The following is an 18,831-nucleotide window of genomic DNA, read 5'->3' on the forward strand; positions in this document are numbered from 1 at the left end:
TTTGGGGATCTGGAAATGATCAAAAAGGGGAGGGAAATGGTTAAGCTTTTAAGAACATTTCTCCTCTCAGCAACAAACTTAACTGTAAAAGATGAAACCTCCTAATCTCAGAAGAGAACATGTTTGTTTGCTTTTTCCTTTCTGAATATTCTGTTACCTGCTCCTCTATTAGAGGGGAGGATTTGATTTCAGTCTGTGTTAAAACATATGGCATCCACAAGCTGGAATGCAGAGTGTTTGACTCCAAATGCTAATTGGCTCAGTTTCATCATGCTTGCACCATTCCCAGCTTTTGCTGAAACTTGGGATATGTATCCTGGGACCCAAATTCTCTTGCATTTAAAAGCAAGCCAGACTCCTTTGAGATGGTGGTATGACTGGGATGGAGCTTGTTCATGTATACACCTCTGAGGCACAGACCAGGAGGGCTTGGAGCCGTTAATCTGAGCTAGAACAGGCTCTTTCCACACCAGAATTCCACCCAGAAATTCCTGTGGCTGTGCTTGCTTGGCTGGTGGTATGTCTGAGTGCCCCGGTGAGACTGCAGTCCCTGACCTGGACCAGACCTCCATAATCACAGTGGGAGGGCACTGGATTATGTGCATTTTGTCTTTGTTTCTGTATTTTTCTCCTGATCCATCTCCTCCGTTCCATTCAGTAATCTCCAGCCTTCCCAAACCCTTGAAGCTGTCTCCTGGATAGGGATGGGAGGATGCAGGGCTGCCCCATGTTGGAAGAGATGCCCTTTGGATTCACAGTGGGTTCGGGAGGGGCTGGACAGGACAGGGATGTGTTGTTTTCTCTTCCTGGGGACAGGGGGGGATGCAGGGGTGTCAGGAATGGCCTGGAGCACCCAGTCAGGTGAAGGTGGTGGGGACTGAAACACAGAGGCACTTTCACTCCATCCCAAGAGAGAACATCCCAAATGTTCACCTAAACATTTTGCCATTGCCAGCTCATCACAGCACACTGCCAGAGACCTCGTAGAGTCTACAAAGAGATCTTTCTTCTAAGGTTCTTACATTTATAAAAGGCTAAATGGTTTTTGATTCATCTTGATTTAAGGCTTCAATATTTGGAGTAGGGAAGCAGCTCCAGAAGCTGATGCTGGAACATAGTCCTACTTCTGTTTGTGGTTGGGTTTTTTTGTTTCTCTTACCAAGACTGAGTTGAATTTTATCAGCCCAGAAAAATGCACTTCCAAAGCTTTTCTTTATGCCTCATAATGATTGGAGAGGGGGTTGAGGAGCTGTGGGTCCCTAGGAGCCACTGCTAGGAAAAGATAAGTCTTATTGCCTTCTGCAGCCTGGAAATGGTGAGGGGCCAGGCTGAGCTCCTTCCTGCACTGGTGCAGGGCTGGGTTGTGTTTCCTCTGCCTTAAAGCAGGGATTTGTGGCAAAGCTACAGCTGAGCTCTCACTGAAGAACTCTCTGAGGCTTGTCAAAAATACCTTTTTTTGATGTGGTTTACTTTTTTCTGTTTTTGGTTTTTTTTTTTTTTTTTTTTTTTTTTTTTTTTTTTTTTAACTTTTCCCCCCCCCCATTTTTTTTTTTTTTTTTTTTTTGTGAGCACACTGTTCCCATTTCATCTTTGCTGTTGCTGCTGTTCATTCTAGTTCCCTGGGCTTTTTGCTAATATGAAGATGTTAGTGTAGTGAGCAGTTAATTATCCCTGCTGTCTGGGGTGGAGGAAGTGGAGGAGTGGTGGGGAATGGCTCAGTGCTGGTGTATTTCCTCAGTCAGCAATTCCCTTTCCTGGTCCCAGAACGCTTCTGTGCTCCACTTTGTATTTGCAAACCTCCATCTGGAGCACTGAGCAGCTCTCAGTGGAGCTCCTCATGCGAAAAGGAATTGAAGAACTAGCAAGACCACAAGAGCAGCTTTTGGAAGTGCGTGGTTGGCTGGGCCCAGATGCCTGGCTAGGGTGGGAAGCCACAGAGATCCACCAAAACATCCATCAAAGGCAGCAGTGGGGACACGGACAGGAGGAGGGCAAGGAGGGACAAGTCTGCTGGCTCTTCTGTGCAGTTCTTAGTTAAATGTAGGATTAAATTTGCTGCTGGTGGAATTGCTGTGGCTCTAGCAGATTTAGGCCATTAGAAAACATGAAGCTGCTGTAAAAAGAAGGAACTAAATACTGATCTTTACATTTGCTCTTTGCTCTTGGCTTTCCTTGCATTGGTTTGTTCCTCACTCATCAACATTGCTAGCAGGAGAGCCGAGGCTGCTTGTTTGTGCTAAGTGCATGTAGTGATCCAGGTGATTGGTGGTGGAAGGCAGGGTACTCTCTCATGATGGAAGGAAAAAGGGAGTCACCCCTGTGCACCTGGTTCTCCTTTTGACAGCAGGATCTAAGACCTGCAGGATCTTTAGACCTGAAGTCCCAGGTTGGCCTGTTTAGGGCTGGAGTACATGTGAAAAGTTACTGTACATAAGCAGAACTGGAAGATTGAAAGACTCTTGCTCTCTTCTGAGAACTCTGTGTAGGCTGCCCAGGCTTGAATAGTCAATGTTGAGCTTGCAGCATACAAAGGGTTGGAAAGATAAGTGTTTATTCTTCGTTTGCAGATGGAACTTTTTGTGCAGATTGCTGAAAGAGTGACGAGCTGTGTGAGACACAGAGGCACTCTGTGTACCAGTGGCTAAATCAGCAAACTGATTTCAAACACACAAAAAAAACTGTAACTGGAAATAAATTACCTAGCCTGACATTTTTCATGGGGCTTATGTAGACTAAAAGACTGCAGCTCCTTAGGGAGGAGAGGAACATGAAGAACTCGAGTGCTGTCTCCTGTTCTGTGTGCAGAATTCTGGGGTTTGAAGGAAGCGTGGGTGAAAGTTTTTCTTGCTTCCCAGAAGATGCTGCTTTCCCTTCCTTGCCAAAATGCAGAATGTTTGCTCAGGTGACAGGATCAGTTGAAGTACAATAAATAACCAGAGTTAATATTTTACTTGCATTATTTACGAAGACATTGGATACTGACCAAGGCAATGAAACATGTAATAAATGCAGCTGGAGAATTATACTCCAGTAAATTTCAGATGAGCTTTATTTAACGATACAGTGTAAAAAAAAACCCATTGCAATGAGAGAAGCCACTGTTTTGTAGCCACTGTAAATGTTTTAGTGCATTTTTAAGAAATAAGTATAGCACTTAGGCTCTCACAGTTAAAGCACACAATAAAACAAGGATGAATACTAGGAATGTCTGCAGGGCTCAGATGCACAAGATATGGAAGCACAGGTCCCCAGCACTGCTATTTTTTGAAGAGCTTCGGGGCTGATGAGTGGGATTGGAGGCACCAGAAACCACAGAGTTGCTGGATTTTGTCTTGCAAGTGGTGAGCCACAACAGCACACATCCTCCACAAGGGCAGCCCCTTGGGGTCACAGCGAATTCCGGCTGGCAGAGGCCATGTTAAACCCCCCAGTCTAAACTCATTTTCGACAGCTCCACCCATTCGTGTGTTTTATTGCACCTTTCAGGGTGGGTTCTGGGGACAGGAGCTTCCAGGAGGTACCTGGCTGGCTTTGCAGCTCCAGGCAGACTGTGGGGTTGGGTTCACCTCTGCCAGCAGGAGCTGGGGTCACTGAGTGCTTTGCAGCGCTGCTTGGGTTCTTTTTGGCTTTTTGTTTTTGGTGAGTTGTCAGAGGTGCTTTTAGAAGAATTTTTTGCATCCAGGCGTTCAAAGCTTAACTTTGTTTCCTTTGTTCTTGAAACCTTGGCCTTGTTCTCTCAGTTCCTGCCTGAAATCAAGGTACTTGATCATAAGAGAAGAAAATATCCACCTTGTTTCTGTCTTTGTCCCTTGTGCTTGTGGAAGAGCTGACATAAAAGTACATCTGTAATTTAGTGTTGTCACATATCTTCTCTCCAGCCAGAAATGCATCTAAATAACGCCTTAGTACTCTTCTGAGCTCCAAACTCACTGTTTTTCTTCATTTTATGGGCTCTCTCTAAGCCCTGAGAGCTGTTTGATTGTCTCCCTTTGCAGGCTGGCTGTAGGACCTGCCCTTTGGCTGCTGTAGGAGTCACAGGGGCCATCCAGGCACCTCACATCCACCTACAGCTGCTCCTCTCCCTCACACTGCGAGATAACAGACCCTGCTGAATGTCTTCTAAGAGCACTGCTTTGGAAAATGACTGCACTGAACCTCTGAAAGTGTTTTCTGCAGAAAAATCTCCACCTGGGAGTTAAAGTTCCTTTTCCTCCTGCCGTAGCTGTGTTTGGATTGTGTTGCTGGAATGACCTTTACTGCTCTGGATCCCAAAAGCTGGGATAGGAGCTGCGGGGCTGGCTGCTGGGGGAGGTTCTGCAGTGGTCATGCAAATCCCCTGGAAGGGGCGAGGGCGTCTTTTCTAACTGGGAACAAAACCAGTTTGGGAGTGAACAAATTCCCTACAAGTCACGGGGGGTTTTTGGGCTTTCCTTTCATCTGTAATTCTTGGGTAAGAAAAACCCTTTTCTGAAAATTTGTATGCCTAGGTGGTAATACCTTCCTCTCATCTCTGTTATTTTAGGAGTGGTTCGTATGAACATTGCTTTTGTTGGCTGTCCATACAAGGACCCCATTGCTTGAATTTCAAGTTTCATCTCCTGTTTTCTTGAAGTAGGATGATGCAGACAAGTGCAGGGCACAAGCAGCACTCTTTCTGAAGTGGCTACTTTCATGTTGTGCAGTGATAAAAATATCCTAAAAGCAAAGTGGGACCCTCCAAGCCTATGCAGGGCACTTGGATCTGAGATGATCTATCATCAGTGTTTGTCTCTGCTGCCCAAGATAAAAGTTTGGTAGAACAAATTGAAAAGTAAGTGAGCAATTTATTATCCAAAGCAATACTTGTCTGTTGCCTTCCTTTGTAATTTGTAGTTGTCAGGGTCTTTTTCAGAGTAGCACTGCAGCCTTTTTGCAAGTGTCTAAATTACTTACACTGATGTACTCTGGTTTTCCTATCATATATGTTCAGTATGTGCCTATTCCTACTTTAATTTCTGTGATCTTCTAATGGAATTCAAGGGTTTGGGAAAGGCCAGAGATAAAAACATAGCTAAAAAGAAACACATTTTAAAAGGCTGGAATGGTAGAATGGAACTTTTAAAATTACTGTAAAATGCTCAAGATTTCTAACTTGGAGAAGAAAAGAGGGTTTTTTTCTCTTATTTCCTGTGGTGTGCATGCAGAATTGTGTGGCACATGGGCCTTTCACAAGTCTGGACTGTGTCTCCTTGCAGTTGCTGGCAAAGAGTCTGCAAGTGTGCTGATGCTGGCCCCCTTCTCAGGGCAGAGGCTGTCCTGAGTGGCAGGCGTGCACATCTGGGCAAGGAGCTGAGGAGGTTTAGGTGAGCTCCTGCCTCCAGAGCACAGGGATTCTGGTCAGCTTGGATGCTCTTGCTGAAGTTTTGTGTCTGCTCTCTTTGTGCTGGCATCCTCTTCAGGTGAGCTGAGGTGGTGCAGAAATTTCTTTGAAGACCATTTATTATTTTAAGACCTGTCCTTGTCTGGATCTGCAGGGTTGCTGATTACATTTTTGACTCCTGTTTTTTATTCCCCTTTGATTTCAGTTGTTCTCCTCAAAAGTTAACCACTGGGAAGTAAAGTACATATGCCAAAAAATCAGAAACTGAGAGTACAGAAAATATTATGGAACAGAATCATGGAATCATAGAATCCTTTAGATTGGGAAAAACCTGCCAAGATCATGGAGTCAAAGCCAGCACTGACAAATCCAGCACTAAACTATGCCACTTACTGCCACATCTACATGTCTGTTTAAATTCCTTGGGGATGGTGACTCAGCCATTTCCCTGGGCAGCCTGTTCCAGCATTTGTCAGCCTTTTAAGTGAAGAAATTTTCCCTGATATCCAACCTAGTCCTCCCCTGGCACAGCTTGAGGCCATTTTCTCTTGTCCTGTTGCTTCTTCCCTGGGAGAAGAGGCTGATCCCCTCCTGCTACCACCTCCTTTTGGGGAGTTTTAGAGAGTGAGAAGGTCTCCCCTGAGCCGGGATACCTTTTGTAGCTGTGTGGAGGAGGGATGGGTGTGATGAGGCTCTCAGCAGTCTGGGCTGTTTGCCTCAGGTCCTCCCTTGGGGATCCATCCCAGGCTCTCTGCAGGAGCTGCCCCTGCAGCTGCAGGGCAGGGCAGAGCTGGGGCAGCCCTGAGCCCAGCAGCTCTGCCACCCTGCAGCTCTCACAGAGCTCAGCTGCTGTCAGGCCCCAGGGGATTCATCTCCCCTGGGCTTTGCCTGGGCTGTGGCTCTTTGTAGGCTCAGCACACAGGCAGTGCTTTGATCAGCTGTGTGCCTTTGCATTGATACTCGGTGGGGTATTTGTAATCTTCTGGTAAAGACCCTGAAAAATATTCATGTTGTTCTCTTTTCTTAATCCTGTATCCTTTTCCTTTACCTTGAGCTAAATTGACTTTTCTGACTCCAATTTAGAGACATGAGTCTTAAGTACAGAGCTATTGGATTATCTTAAAGAAAAACCAAAGTGAAATGCTCCCAAAACAAGCCAAGCAAACCCCAAGAAAATATGTTATCCATCCTGACAAGATCAGGTCACTTCTTGTTACAAAATTATCTGAGTCAAATGATTTAATTAACATCTAGCTTCCCATTACTGTGCTTCCTCACCATCTTTTCTTTGGAGAGAACAGTGTGGATGCTGATCTGAAGGCTTAGGAAGTGCTCTGCAGTATATAATGTTTAATTGAAGCAGGGAGCAGCAGTGCCAGCTCTTCTCCTCAGATGCAGCTAAGGGTGTTCTGGGTATTAAAACTGTATTTTTAGTTATCAGATCTGTTCCTAGGTAAGATAGGTAACCAGCTTCTCCCTGGCTTCCCTGTCAGTATGTTTTGGAATGACAATAGGTGCACCAGGAGCCAGCATTCTGATGGTGGATGTCTTGCTTCAAAATGCATAAGATTGGAGATGTATACATTCCACATTCCTCCTTAATTGCAGGAAATTGCAGATCCCAGCAAAATTTGGAATGCAGCTGCTTATATAATTACATCTTCTGTCAGTTGCTGTAGCTCAGCTTTACAGCCCTTCTAAAATGTCTTCACAGTTTATGGGACAAATAATGCCCCTGTTAATGTTACTTTGGGATCACCCCTTTCATTTATTCACTACCAGTTCCAAAGGACTGAGATTTTTCCTCATGCTGAACTAATAACAAGTGTTAAAAATCAGTGATTATATTAAGGTGACATTTTGCTTTAGCTGCTGTAATTATTGTTAAGCCAAAAGACATAATTTCAGTTTCTTCCTGTTGCAGGGGTTAGGTTTAGTAAGAAGTGCCAATTCCTGTACCTCAGGTCGGTTTGATTTTGGTTACATGCAAACCATTCCATTTTTTGGCCTTTGGAAATAGAGGGTAATGAATCATGGAAAAGCTGGTAGGTTACTGGCAGCTAAGTGTTGCTATCTGCCGCTGGTCACTGAAGGACAGATAAGTTACAGATCACAATTCAGAGTTTAATGAAATGTGTGGGCACCACTTATGCCACCATCACAGGCAGGAGATGGTTGAAAGGTTGGAAAGGATTAACGGAAGGACAGTAAAGGAATTAATTCGGTCTGGCTTTTTGAGAAGTGAGAAAAGTGTAATTAAACCAAGGCAAAGTTCAGAGCTGGACCATGTTCTGCAAATTCCTAGGCAGGAGTGGGATTTTGAGGGTGTTGCACTTTGGATGAAAGATGGTATGAGCAGGCCCAGAGGCTGAGGTGGAGCTGGCTGGAAAGGGCTGTGTTTTGAACCATAACTGCATTTCACTGCTGGGCTAATGCAGTGATAGGGTAGTATTTTAATCTGCTGGAGGCTGTGTTTAGAAACCCAAAACTGTATGTTTCTAGTTTACCAAAATGTAGCAGAACTGTGCAGAAATTACCAGGTGAGAGACTGTAGCCTGTGCTTTGTGATAGATTAGACTATTCAAACAGTTTATTATGACTTTAATCCTCCAGTGCATGAAAACTGGCATTAAATGGGCTATTTCAAGTCTCTTTGTGTACAATCAGTGCTCTCACGAGAAGAAAGAAGCCTCATTTAGGTAGGACAGTGTGGGAAGTCTTCAGCTATTAAAATAGAAAGTGATGGTTCCTAGCTTTTTAAACTGGTTAGTTTTAAGTGTGTAGAAATTGCAGCAGAAAATTAAAACCTTTGAAAGCTGACAGCAGAGAAGCTTGATTCAATGAGACAAGGTTTATAGAGCTGCAGTACTAACTCTGGAACTTCCTTACAGGCTTGAAATTACATTTGGGCAAGTTACTATAAGACATGAATTTGAAATTAGGGTAAGGTGGTTTTTATAGTAGAACACCTGCTTACTCAGTGTTGTAGTGTTTCCAGAACAGCTGATTTCAGATATTGCTTTTGCTTTAACTTGTGGGCTTTTGTATATAAGCAGCAAATGTCTTTAGATTATTTTTGAAGGTTGGGGGCCAGATTTTCCTTCTCAGCAAATGTCTGAACTTCATGGGCTCTGCAGGGTCCTGTCCCCCCTGCTCTATTATTTTTTCCAGCAGCAGGAGCTGCAGGATTTGATTTTCTATCAATTACACATGCACAGCACCCCTTGAAATAGTGCCTTTCTCTGCTCCTCTGGGCCTGAATGGGTCACTGTCTACAGCTAAGGAAGGAAAGCATTTGTCATACCCTCAGCCATCATTGTTTAAAAAAAAAAAAAAAAAAAAGCAAACATTTTTGTTAAAAGAAACTGGTGCCCCAGCCAAATTATTGTTTATTGTTAAAGAAGGCTAAAGCCCTCACCCTCTTTATGCGTGAAAAAAGCTTTGTTTTTATGGCTTTGGGGTCACACAGATCTCTTGGGTTATTGATTTTTGTTCTGTACATAGAGAAGCAGTGCTGGCATGTTCAGTTCCTGCTATCTCTGATGATATTTGAGACAAACTCTGCTTGGGCATCCCCTTTGGGTGCTGCTTTTCATGGCTGCTCCGTGTGCAGCAAGGTACAGAACACATGTTGAGCAGTGAGGAAATCCTTGTACAGGAATACAAAGGGCTTGTGGCTGGGAATTGTGGGATCCCTCTGGCTGTTTTGGTTATATTCTACTTTCTTTTCATATTTACAGGTATTTCTCCTGTACTTAGAGGGGACTCTGCTCTTCCCCCTGCTATGTTATTATACTTCTGCTTATTATTTCCTTTTGCTCATTTCTTTTGTACTTGGTGCTGTTTTTTAGGTGCTTACAGGGAAGACTTTCTTAAAAGCAGTTTGCAAATCCTTGTTTATCCCTTTTTCTGTATCCCAGATAGACTGTCAGCTGGGATTGCAGCTCTGCAAGGCATTTCTTGGGGGGTGGTAGTGAAAAAACCACTAAACTGTAAGGCAGCACAAAGTATAAATAATGCACCTTTATAAAGTGCTTGTATCAATTAAAGACAAGTGCTTGTAAGGTTCAGCCCCTGGACTGATTTGGACTCCACTCTGGAAAGGGAGAGTTCCTAAAGCAGTGCTAATTTGCCATCCCTGGTTTCCAGTGGCAGCTGTCAGGATTTCTGCTCCGTCCCAGCAATATCTCTGAGCTTATCCCACTTTCATTCCTCACTTACAGATCTTTATCTAAAATTCATTCTTGTCTCTTGGATTAGAGTCTGCTGAGTTTGCACAGAGGCTCAGAGCCCTGGGCAACTCCTCCAGGCTGGTGAACCCATTGCTGGGGATGTTGTGATGTGCTGGGGAGCTGTTTGGAGCCAGGGTGGAGAGTGCACTGGCTGGCCTGCTTGACTCCTCTGTTCCTGTAGTGTGACCCTTCATTCATCTTATATTGCCAAGAATGTAATATTTCACTTCATCTTTTTCAACTCCCAGGCACAGGGGGCTTCTTAGGCATGATGGGTTTAAAATGCAACTTGGAAATGAGCAGCCTTTAGGAGTGCAGCATTCTGCAAGCCACATGATGTTTGGTGTTTTCAGAGTTTATGAAATGTGTTGGGTTATTATGCCCTGATGGCAAAGGAGCATGGCTTGGTGGCTTGGATATTGTGTCTGTTTATATTTCCTAATTTCCTTTCACTTCCCAACCCCAAAAGACAAGATCTGAGATTTTTCTGTTTGTTCCTTGTGTCTGGGAGCACAAAGGAGGCTCATTGTGTTTTCTGGCAAAGGCAGTCATCACAGTTTGTAGTATCTGTACAGCTTGGCAAGCTTAATTTGTATTTCGTCCTCTATGCATATGGGGTCTTCTCCCTTTTCATAAGGGAAGTATGAGAGAAGGAGTGGAGACAGAAAATTTGCCATTTCTAGGCTTGTGCAGTGTGGTTTTTTCTGAACAATACGGTTCTAGCTGTTTCTGCAAAACTCCTAGAATAATATGAAGAGATTGTGATTTAAAAGTAATGACATGATTCTGGTCTTTATCATCCACTTCAAAAGAAATTCCAACCATTTATTTGCTATTCCTTCTTTGAAGCTGCAATACAATCATAAAATGGAAATGCTCCTATGATCCCCCCTCCTCTTCCTGGAAGTAGATGTTTGGACCTTTCCTTGCTGCTGCTTTTTAAACCTTCATCTCTGTCTAGTGGCTTCCTTCAAGGATGCAACAGCGAGGCTTTCAGGTTGCCATGTGAAGTTTCACCAAGCTGAAATGCTGACTTCCAGCATTTGGGAGATTGTCACTTCAGCTAGGCCATTACTGGGAATGATTTCAGTAACATGATGTGGTTATCTAGATCTCTCAGCATCTCTTTGGGATGTCTTGCGTGTTGGTTACATTCTCTCCAAATAAATTCACATTCAGCCTGCTTTGCAGCAGCAAAAGAAATAATCTGTGTGTAATTTTTACTTCATTTTTTATTAGTGAGTTATTAAAAATGGCAGAGAGATCAGCCTCTCTGGCATGATTCCAGACCCTAAGGAATGAAACACAGAGCTCTGGGAAGCTCATTACCAGCAAGGTGCAGGCAAGTGTGAGGGAGCTGGGGGCTGGAAGGTCTCCTGTAGAGAGGGATCAAGTGAGCTGAGTGTGGGGCATCCGAGCAGGTGATGGAAGCAGAGCTTCACTAGCAGGAAGACTGGGGCTGTCCACAAGGCAAACTGACACATGGTCAGGGGAGGAGAATGTGGGTAACACCCTTCTGGCCTCAAAGCTGTGGAGCATGCAGAGAAACTGGAAGGCAGCTTACTCAAAATATGCAATGTTACCTTTGCAATGATTTGCCCACATTGTTACAAGATTTATTCAAAGCCAGAGGATTCCCAGGACTGAAAACAGGTGAGATAGTACTGGCTGTTCTTTTCATTCAGCCAGCTACCTTTGGGTAGGAGACATTTCAGAGGAGGTTGTGCTGAGGAGGTGCTGGAGGAGTTAATCATGTGTGTAGGTGCTTGCAGGCTCCAAGCCTCTTCTGTGCATTGGTGCAAGAGTTAATCCACCGTGGCAGTGGATTAACCAAGCTGCCTGCTCAGCCTGCTGTTTGGATGTGCCTCCCCTTGGATACTCCCCTTTCCAGGCCTGGGCTCATCCTCTTCTGCTTTGGCTTGGCCATTTTCCTCAATCAGATGCCAGCCTGAATGGTTTTGTTAAGGCAGCATCCCAGTGATGTCCCAGGGGAGGTGGTCAATCCTTCCATACCTGCTGGATGTCCTGCCTGGCTTGGTTCCACCGTGCCACCCCCTGTCTGCCCACCCTGCAGCCAGTGTTGAAGAGGTCTGTTTCATTACAGTGCTTGTTCCTGTGCACATTCCTGCTTGTGGATGTGCCAGGAGGATCTGTGCCTGTGCACATTGCAGCCCTCTGCACTGTGCCAGCTCTGGGCAGGACAGCCCAGGCTGGCTGTCACTTTGGTCCCTTCTCAGTCTGTGATTCAATACTGCTCCCTGCAACTTCACCGCTTTGTTGGCTTCTTCTTAGAATATCTAAATTATTTCAGTTTTCCTGTTAGCTTTTTAGTTCCTAATGCCTTTTGAAGACGGAAGTTATCTAAAGGAAAACATCTGGGCACACCCAGGGCAGTTTTTGGCCACTGTCCTGTCCCAAAGAGCAGCCATGAAATGAAGAGCTGGGAAGGGAGAAGCCAACCCACTGCAGAGCAGGATGTGTGTCAGTTTGAAGATGCTGATTCTTCATCAGCTCTGTGTTTGGAGTGGAATTTCTCAAAGTGCACCAGGTCCCTTTGGGATAAATATGGTTCTGTACCAGTGGAAAAGATGATTATCATGTTTTTGTATTTATTTGGAGAGGATGTGCAGCAGTTTTCAGACAGCACCACACACCTAATTGGGAATTCAAACTCCAGCTGGTAGATTGAGGCTGAAAGGCAGAGCTGTGGGATGGAAACGGGCAGGCACAAAATGCTGAGGCTCCTAATCTTTTACAATATGTTTGTTTAATACAAAGTGGTCTATTGAGATTGTTTTGCAGAGTAGAATAATCATTGTGTGCTGACTAATGGGAGACAGCAAGCTGTTAAAGAGCATCAATTAACCATACAGGAGGAGATTATTGAGTATTTTCACAAGCATTCAGGATGTGAAGAGTGAAGGATATTGCTTGAAGGTAACCCTTGGTGATTTTTAGCAGTTGAAATCTATAAACTGCAACAAGAGTATCTGTGGGCATACATATGTTTGCACAGCCTTCCAAGAACAGAACTGGAGTTAGCTTTCCAGTTCCAGATTGTGCTGATAGGAAATAATGCTTTGCTGAACTTGTTATCTTATTTAGTATTGATAATTAAAAAAATTTCCCCTCTTTAGTTGATCTAATGTTAGCTCAGGAAACACTGGTCCTCTTTATAGAAGCTGGCATGTGCAACATCCTTCTGATGCTTGGGTGTAGGTTCTGTTACACTTTTGTTTTCCTGGCTCTAGGGCTGTTGTCCTTGTCCTTGCAGCTGCTCCTGCTTCCCTGTAGTAATTCCTATCCCTGCTGTTGCTGTGGGTCAGAGCTCGATGCACTGAGTGCTGAGAGGAGCACGCTGCTCCTCCATCATGTGCCTTGATTAATGGATAATAAAATTCTCCCATTTTGACTGGTGGAGAGTATGAAAACCTATGTTTCATTAAGAATGCTTTTATACAGTCTTACTGTGCTTCTGCTGGAGTTTAATGTGAAAAATAAATAACATCTTGTGGGCTCTGTTTGCTGAGTGATGTTGTTGTTTGTAACTGATGGGAAATTTTTCCCATCCTGGATTCCAGTGTTAAATCCACTTTGTGCAAACATCATTTTCCATTTATTCATTGGCTGTGGGGAGACCAGATAACACTGAATTTATTTTTTCAGTTTTGTTCCTTCTGAAGTGGTGTTAGAGGATTGCACCTCAGTTATTCTTACAGCCAACAGCAAGAGCTGTCCCTGGGATTCCTTGGGGATTAAGATAAAGAGGGACCCCTGGTTCTTGGACAAGGACAAAGATAGACTTCTCTCAGCTTCAATTCTCTGTTCAAATGCCTTAATCAACAGAGGTCTCCTTTAACAGATGGTTCTGCTTCGATAAAGCCTTTAATGTGTTAGTAAAATTCAGAGAAATTTACTCCTTTTCTGATTTGATTGATTTTCTTAATCTTCTTTAAGCCAAGGCTGAGGGGTGAGAATAACTCATCAGAAGACTATGGAGAGGATTAATTACTTGGCTGCAAAACTCCTGAAGATACTCTGAAGGCAGATGGGATGGGTGAGCGAAGCCCTGGTGAGGTTGGTGTCAGTGGAGGAATTCAGCTGTGGCTGCAGCTGTGACACCTGCAGTGTTTCGCTGTCAGAGAGTGCAGACTGATCCCCTGCATGCCATACCCTTCTGAACTTGTTTCAGTAATAAAACCTTTCCCCTTGATCTGGGGGATGAAAATCCTTTTCTTCTTGCGGACAGCAGCTGCTCTGACCCTGAGCAGCTGTAGCTCGACCGGGAAATGCTGCAGGTGCTTCACTACCTTCGGACTCCTGTCCTTGCAGCTGGGGCTGCTTTGAGCTCTGCCCGATCTCTGGTGCTTCAGAGAGCTGCCAAAATATCCCTGACTTTACAGGGAACTTGTCAAAGCTGTGATGTCCGGGGCACCAATGTCTTAATGCAGATGTGCAGATTTAACACCCCGAGGAGCTGTTCAGCTCCACCGACGGGCAGGAAGGGGAGGGCTTGCAGAGCAATTTCAAGGCTGGAAGGGGTATCATTAGCACTGAGCCTGACCTGAGCTGAGCTTTGGCCAAAGGATTCATCCCTGGAGCTGCATTGAAGCATTTCATGGTTCATTATCTTCACAGTAGGAAACAGTATCTTACTCTGAAGCTGAATATCTTAACTCAAATTTTGATCTTCTTATGGCTTTGTCAGCAAAGTCTGATCTTTACCACCTTTTCCCCCACTTCCTTTTAGGAAATAAACTGCATGTCTGTCTCCATGAATGGAATATTTTGAACTCTCTAAGTTTCATATTCTAAGGTTTGTTTCCTGGGCTGTGGGTCACTGGGTGCCCTGCCTGTGACTCCTACTCTCTGTTTCCCTGTGGTTTTTTGAGGCACAAACTCCAGAACTGTGCAAAAGTCTCAGGAGAGCTCTGGGATTTGTTCAGGTTGCAGAGGCAGCATTGCTTTTGGGAAACTTTGGTGCTTTTTGACTGAGTTGATTTGGCAGCTTTTTGCCATAGCAGCAACAGAAAATCCCATTGGGCCAAGAACCATTTCCCTGAAGGCCTTAGCAGGGTGCCTCTTTTACAGATGTTTCCCCACTGACAAGTGCATTTTGAGATGAGTCACTGAATTCATATTTAATCCACGAGTAAAACTGGCAAGGCAATTATCATCTTGCAAGTTCTTCAAATCAAATTGTTGGAGAACATTAAATCAAACGCTTTGGAAAAATCCCAGTATATACAATTGCTTTTATAATCCAGACTGTGATGCTGTCACAAAAAAAGCTTTTATTTTATTAGGGCTTGTCTTCAGTGAAAGTGTGCTGCCTGGTACTCATTTTGGTCTGGGCCTCTCCTTGGCTCTGCTCCATTATTTTCCTTTTCCTAATTGTTACCCCATAATGAGAACTGAGAATTAAGGAATTGCTTGCTCACAGTTGTCACCCCTACTTTTCAGCATTGCCAAGTGCAGGAGACATTTGCAAACCGAAATAATGCTGTTGTTCACGAGACAATTAATCTATTACGACAACCTGGTGGCTCGAAGCACAGCAGGGATGCAGGTGACTGCTGGGTCTCCCTTTTTGCTGCGTGTGTTTTGCTCTGAAGCCACCCCACCCACTCTCCAGGGAGAGGGCAGAGACCTTGTATGTAACTCATCCCTGGAGGGGCTGCTGGATGGGAGTCTACAAACAACTGACTACAGGCAGCTGTCTGCTACTGAGGCTGCTGCCTGGCTGGCAGCACACCTTAGTTTAATTCAGTTTGCTCTGCCACATGCTTTAGTTTACACTCACAGCTGGCTCCTCTTTTTGTTACGTCCTTGTCCAAACTTGACATTTTGTGTTGTTTCTGGGGGGAGGATTTCTTTCACGGAAATGTACCCTACTCTTCCCTTCCTGTTCTTTTTCTTCCCTCTACAGGTGGCGACAAGAGAAGAACTACAGAAGGAGAGGTTCTCTGCCACTGCTAGAAAGATACAGGGAAGCATTGGACTAAAACTGAGAGGTCTCACATCCCTCTGTGCTCCACAGAAAAACAAAATGCACGGTTCGTGCAGGCTGGTGCTGAGGAACAAACACCCTGCCAGCACAGCGGGCTGTGGTCAGTGTGTGTCCAGGGAGGCTGTGGCAGCTGTCAGTGCTGCAGAGGTGATCAGAGAGCTGCAGGTGAGAGAGGCCAGCCTGCAGAGAGAGCTGCAGCAGCTGCGGCAGCAGTGCAGGCACAGGCTGGATGGAATTGCAGAAGGCTCGGAGGGAGTGATTTGTATCTCGCCTTGAAGAGAGAAACCTGGGCTGGGAGAAGCAGAGGAATAGAGTGGCTTGGTCACATGGTGCAGCCTGGCATGGGGGAGTGTGAGCTGAGGAACCAAATGTAATTTCTAATTCTACAGCCTGGGAATCATAACTTGTTACTGTTTTGAGAGTTGTACTGGGGGCACAACCTCAGTGCTCTCTCTGCAGCCCCTTTATTGCTAACCCTGCCAATTAAATTCTGCATTAGGCCTTGGTGAGAGTGTGCATAAATCTCCCTTTTATCTTCTGGATTTCTAGTTCTTCTGCCAAGCCCTGGGCTCTTTTACAGTGCTCAGCTGCGAGGCACGGTGTACATTGAGGCTGTGCATTGAAGTACTAATTGCATTCAATATTTTCCAGCAATTGGAAGAGTTCATTAGTCAGAAAAATCCAAGTATTGGAGAACATGAAAAATACCAAGGCTTAGAGAGATTGGAAATACTCAAGAGTGTGTTGTTTTAATTCAGCTGCTCAGAGTATTTGTGGCAGCTGTAATGTAGTCACAATAAAGAAAAACAAATGCCTAATAATAAATAAAGCACTGCACTGATTTCATTTACTGGTGTGATACACTTGAAGTAATTGGGTTCTGAAAGAGAACTGGAAACCCATTCCATCAGGTTATGGGTCACAGTGAGATGGATAACCTATAGACCTGCTATAGGAAGTTTCTGTGATACAGAAATACAACCCTAACTCACAACTTTGAGGCATCTCCAAGCTCTGTCTCTGAAGGCTTCTTCCTTTGGAACAGTGAAATGCTCTTCCTTTGGCCTTAATATCCTACCCTTTTTTTGTTTGCTTTCACCAAGGAATATTTTTTTGTTCTAGTTGTACACTTCAAGGAATAAATAATATTTAAAGAAACCTGTCTGCTTTTCATTTGTGAATTGCTGTGAGCAGTGGGATTTCTTTTGTCTGGGGAAGCAGCCCTTGGGAGCAGGGTGTTTGTGTGTGTTGTGCAAGGCTGTCAGTCACGAGCAGTGTTCCTGCTGGCAGCTGGCACTGACGCACAGTCCTGGAGCACAAAAACCCTGTGGGACTGGCAAGATCCACGTCTGGGGCAGGTGGCCCCAGACTGCTGCTCCTGGAAGAATCTCCATGGCTTTGAAAAGCCAATCCACACCACTCTGCTTTCCAAACCATCTCTGTAGGTGCAGGGTACCCATTTCAGGCTGATACAGCTTTGGGCAGGCTGCAGGACTGCTGACATTTAATGCATGAGAGGACTCATTCAGACAGATTTCACAGAAAATTATTCATAAATGGGAGTGAAGCAGTATATCCCAGAACTAACAAGAGTGGCAGCACCAGTCTCTCCCTCTTTGAGTATTTTATATCCTCCTTCAGCTTTTATACAAGGAAATTTTCATACTGCATCACATTTAGGTTTAAAACGTTGCCCTCAAAAGATCTTTTCTTCTCCTGGGATATTCGGCAGAGAAGAGTGAGCAAATATTCTTGAGCATGGCAAGAGCCCTCAGATTCAAGTGCAGCTCTAGCTCATGGCCTGCTGTGGCTTTCTCAGGGCTGGCTCAGTGCTGGATGCCAGAATTCATTATCCTGCTGTGCACTGAACCTGCCAGGAGTCACTTGGGGATGCCTGATTTCCTGGGATCAGCCCTTTGTCACCACACACACCGAGTGCCCTGTGCTTCAGTGTCCAGCCAAGGGCCCCCTCAGCAGAGACTGCAGCTGGCAGCACCTTGCCTCTGTGTGACCCTGAAGAAGTGGTTTTGTCTCAGGTCAAGAGTGGCAGTGCTCAGTGTGTCTGTACAACGTGTGTGATGTGCAGAAGTGCCCACAGTGACTGGCAGAAATCTGCATGGCACAAGCCACTGTGCTGGAGTGGCCACACGGAGCTGTCAGGAGAGCTGGAGTTGGAGCTGCCTGTCCTGGAGTGTCCATCTAGAGGGGCTGCAGCTGAGGCAGCTGAAAGGTTCACCTTTCCACCTGGGCTGCTGTGCTGGGCTGGGCTGAGAGCCTGGGGGGTCCTGTTTGGATCTTCTGGCACCCATTCTGCACTGCCTCTTGGTTCAGGTACCAATTAGCTTAAACCAGAGCAGCTACTCTGCAGGCTCTGCTGAGGGTCAGCAGTCTCTTCTGAGCTGGCAGCGGTTTCAAATAAAATATTGCAGCCTCCTCTTTGCCTCTCTTCTCAGCACAGAGTGCACAAGGTGCTATAAGGACTTGGTGCTCTCCCACACAGAGTTTTGGAGGATCATTTTTCCTTTTAAAAATCACAGCACCTCCCTAGCAGCTGGACACACAGAGGCTGAGCTCTGGTCATGCCCTGGTGAGTGGTCACAACTTCTGAGGCATATCCATGCATCTGGAATACAGCTCTCCAGTCCTCAAGAGCTTGGTGAGCCATCAGCTGTCTCTCCAGTACTGCTGGGAGATGATGAGTGATAAACACCACTTAAAAGCCTAAGAAAACATCCCTGGATTAACACCAGCTGCAGTGAGGGCGGGAAAGTGAACGGAGTGACCACAGCTACACTAAATACCACTAAATATGGTACAACCTAGGAGCAGATAGGTATTTGTCACCTCACACAGTTACCACGGCATTTGTGGTATTTCCCTTTCAGTCACTGGGGCCTGACCCGTGTCAGCAGCTGAGGATGCTGCAGAAAGGGCAAGGGCTGCCCTGGGAAGGCATGACAGCCAGCACCCACATCCTGGTTGGTCTGTGGCAGATGCTGTGACAGGAGGAGGGTCACTCAAGCGGTTCATGCCATCCATGGGCTCCTGCATGCTTCTGAAATGTTAAGCATTACTCCACAGAAATTGTAGAGTGTTGTAAACAACCCCCTACAGGCTGCAAACAAAGCCGGGAGCTGTTAGGAGGTTTGCCCTTTGCCATACCACCATGCTGGTTGTACACGTCCTGGGAAAGCAGGAATCTGCCCTAACATTGTTGATGGAATGGAGCA

The 18,831-nt window shown here is 45.2% G+C and overlaps 1 protein-coding gene across 1 annotated transcript in view; it reads left to right on the forward strand.

The window, feature by feature from the left end:
- TEDC1 (tubulin epsilon and delta complex 1) overlaps nucleotides 1-16,731 on the forward strand; it is a 70,072-nt gene extending 53,341 nt beyond the window's left edge. Inside the window, exon 10 of the mRNA XM_041419983.1 lies at nucleotides 15,521-16,731. Coding sequence (XP_041275917.1) covers nucleotides 15,521-15,877 — 357 coding nt within the window. The 3' untranslated portion in view covers nucleotides 15,878-16,731. The remainder of the gene's footprint in view (nucleotides 1-15,520) is intronic.
- The last annotated feature ends 2,100 nt before the right edge of the window (nucleotides 16,732-18,831 follow it).

This window comes from Onychostruthus taczanowskii, unplaced genomic scaffold (genome assembly GCF_017590055.1).
Source record: "Onychostruthus taczanowskii isolate IOZ18803 unplaced genomic scaffold, ASM1759005v1 scaffold63, whole genome shotgun sequence".
NCBI lineage: Eukaryota > Metazoa > Chordata > Aves > Passeriformes > Passeridae > Onychostruthus > Onychostruthus taczanowskii.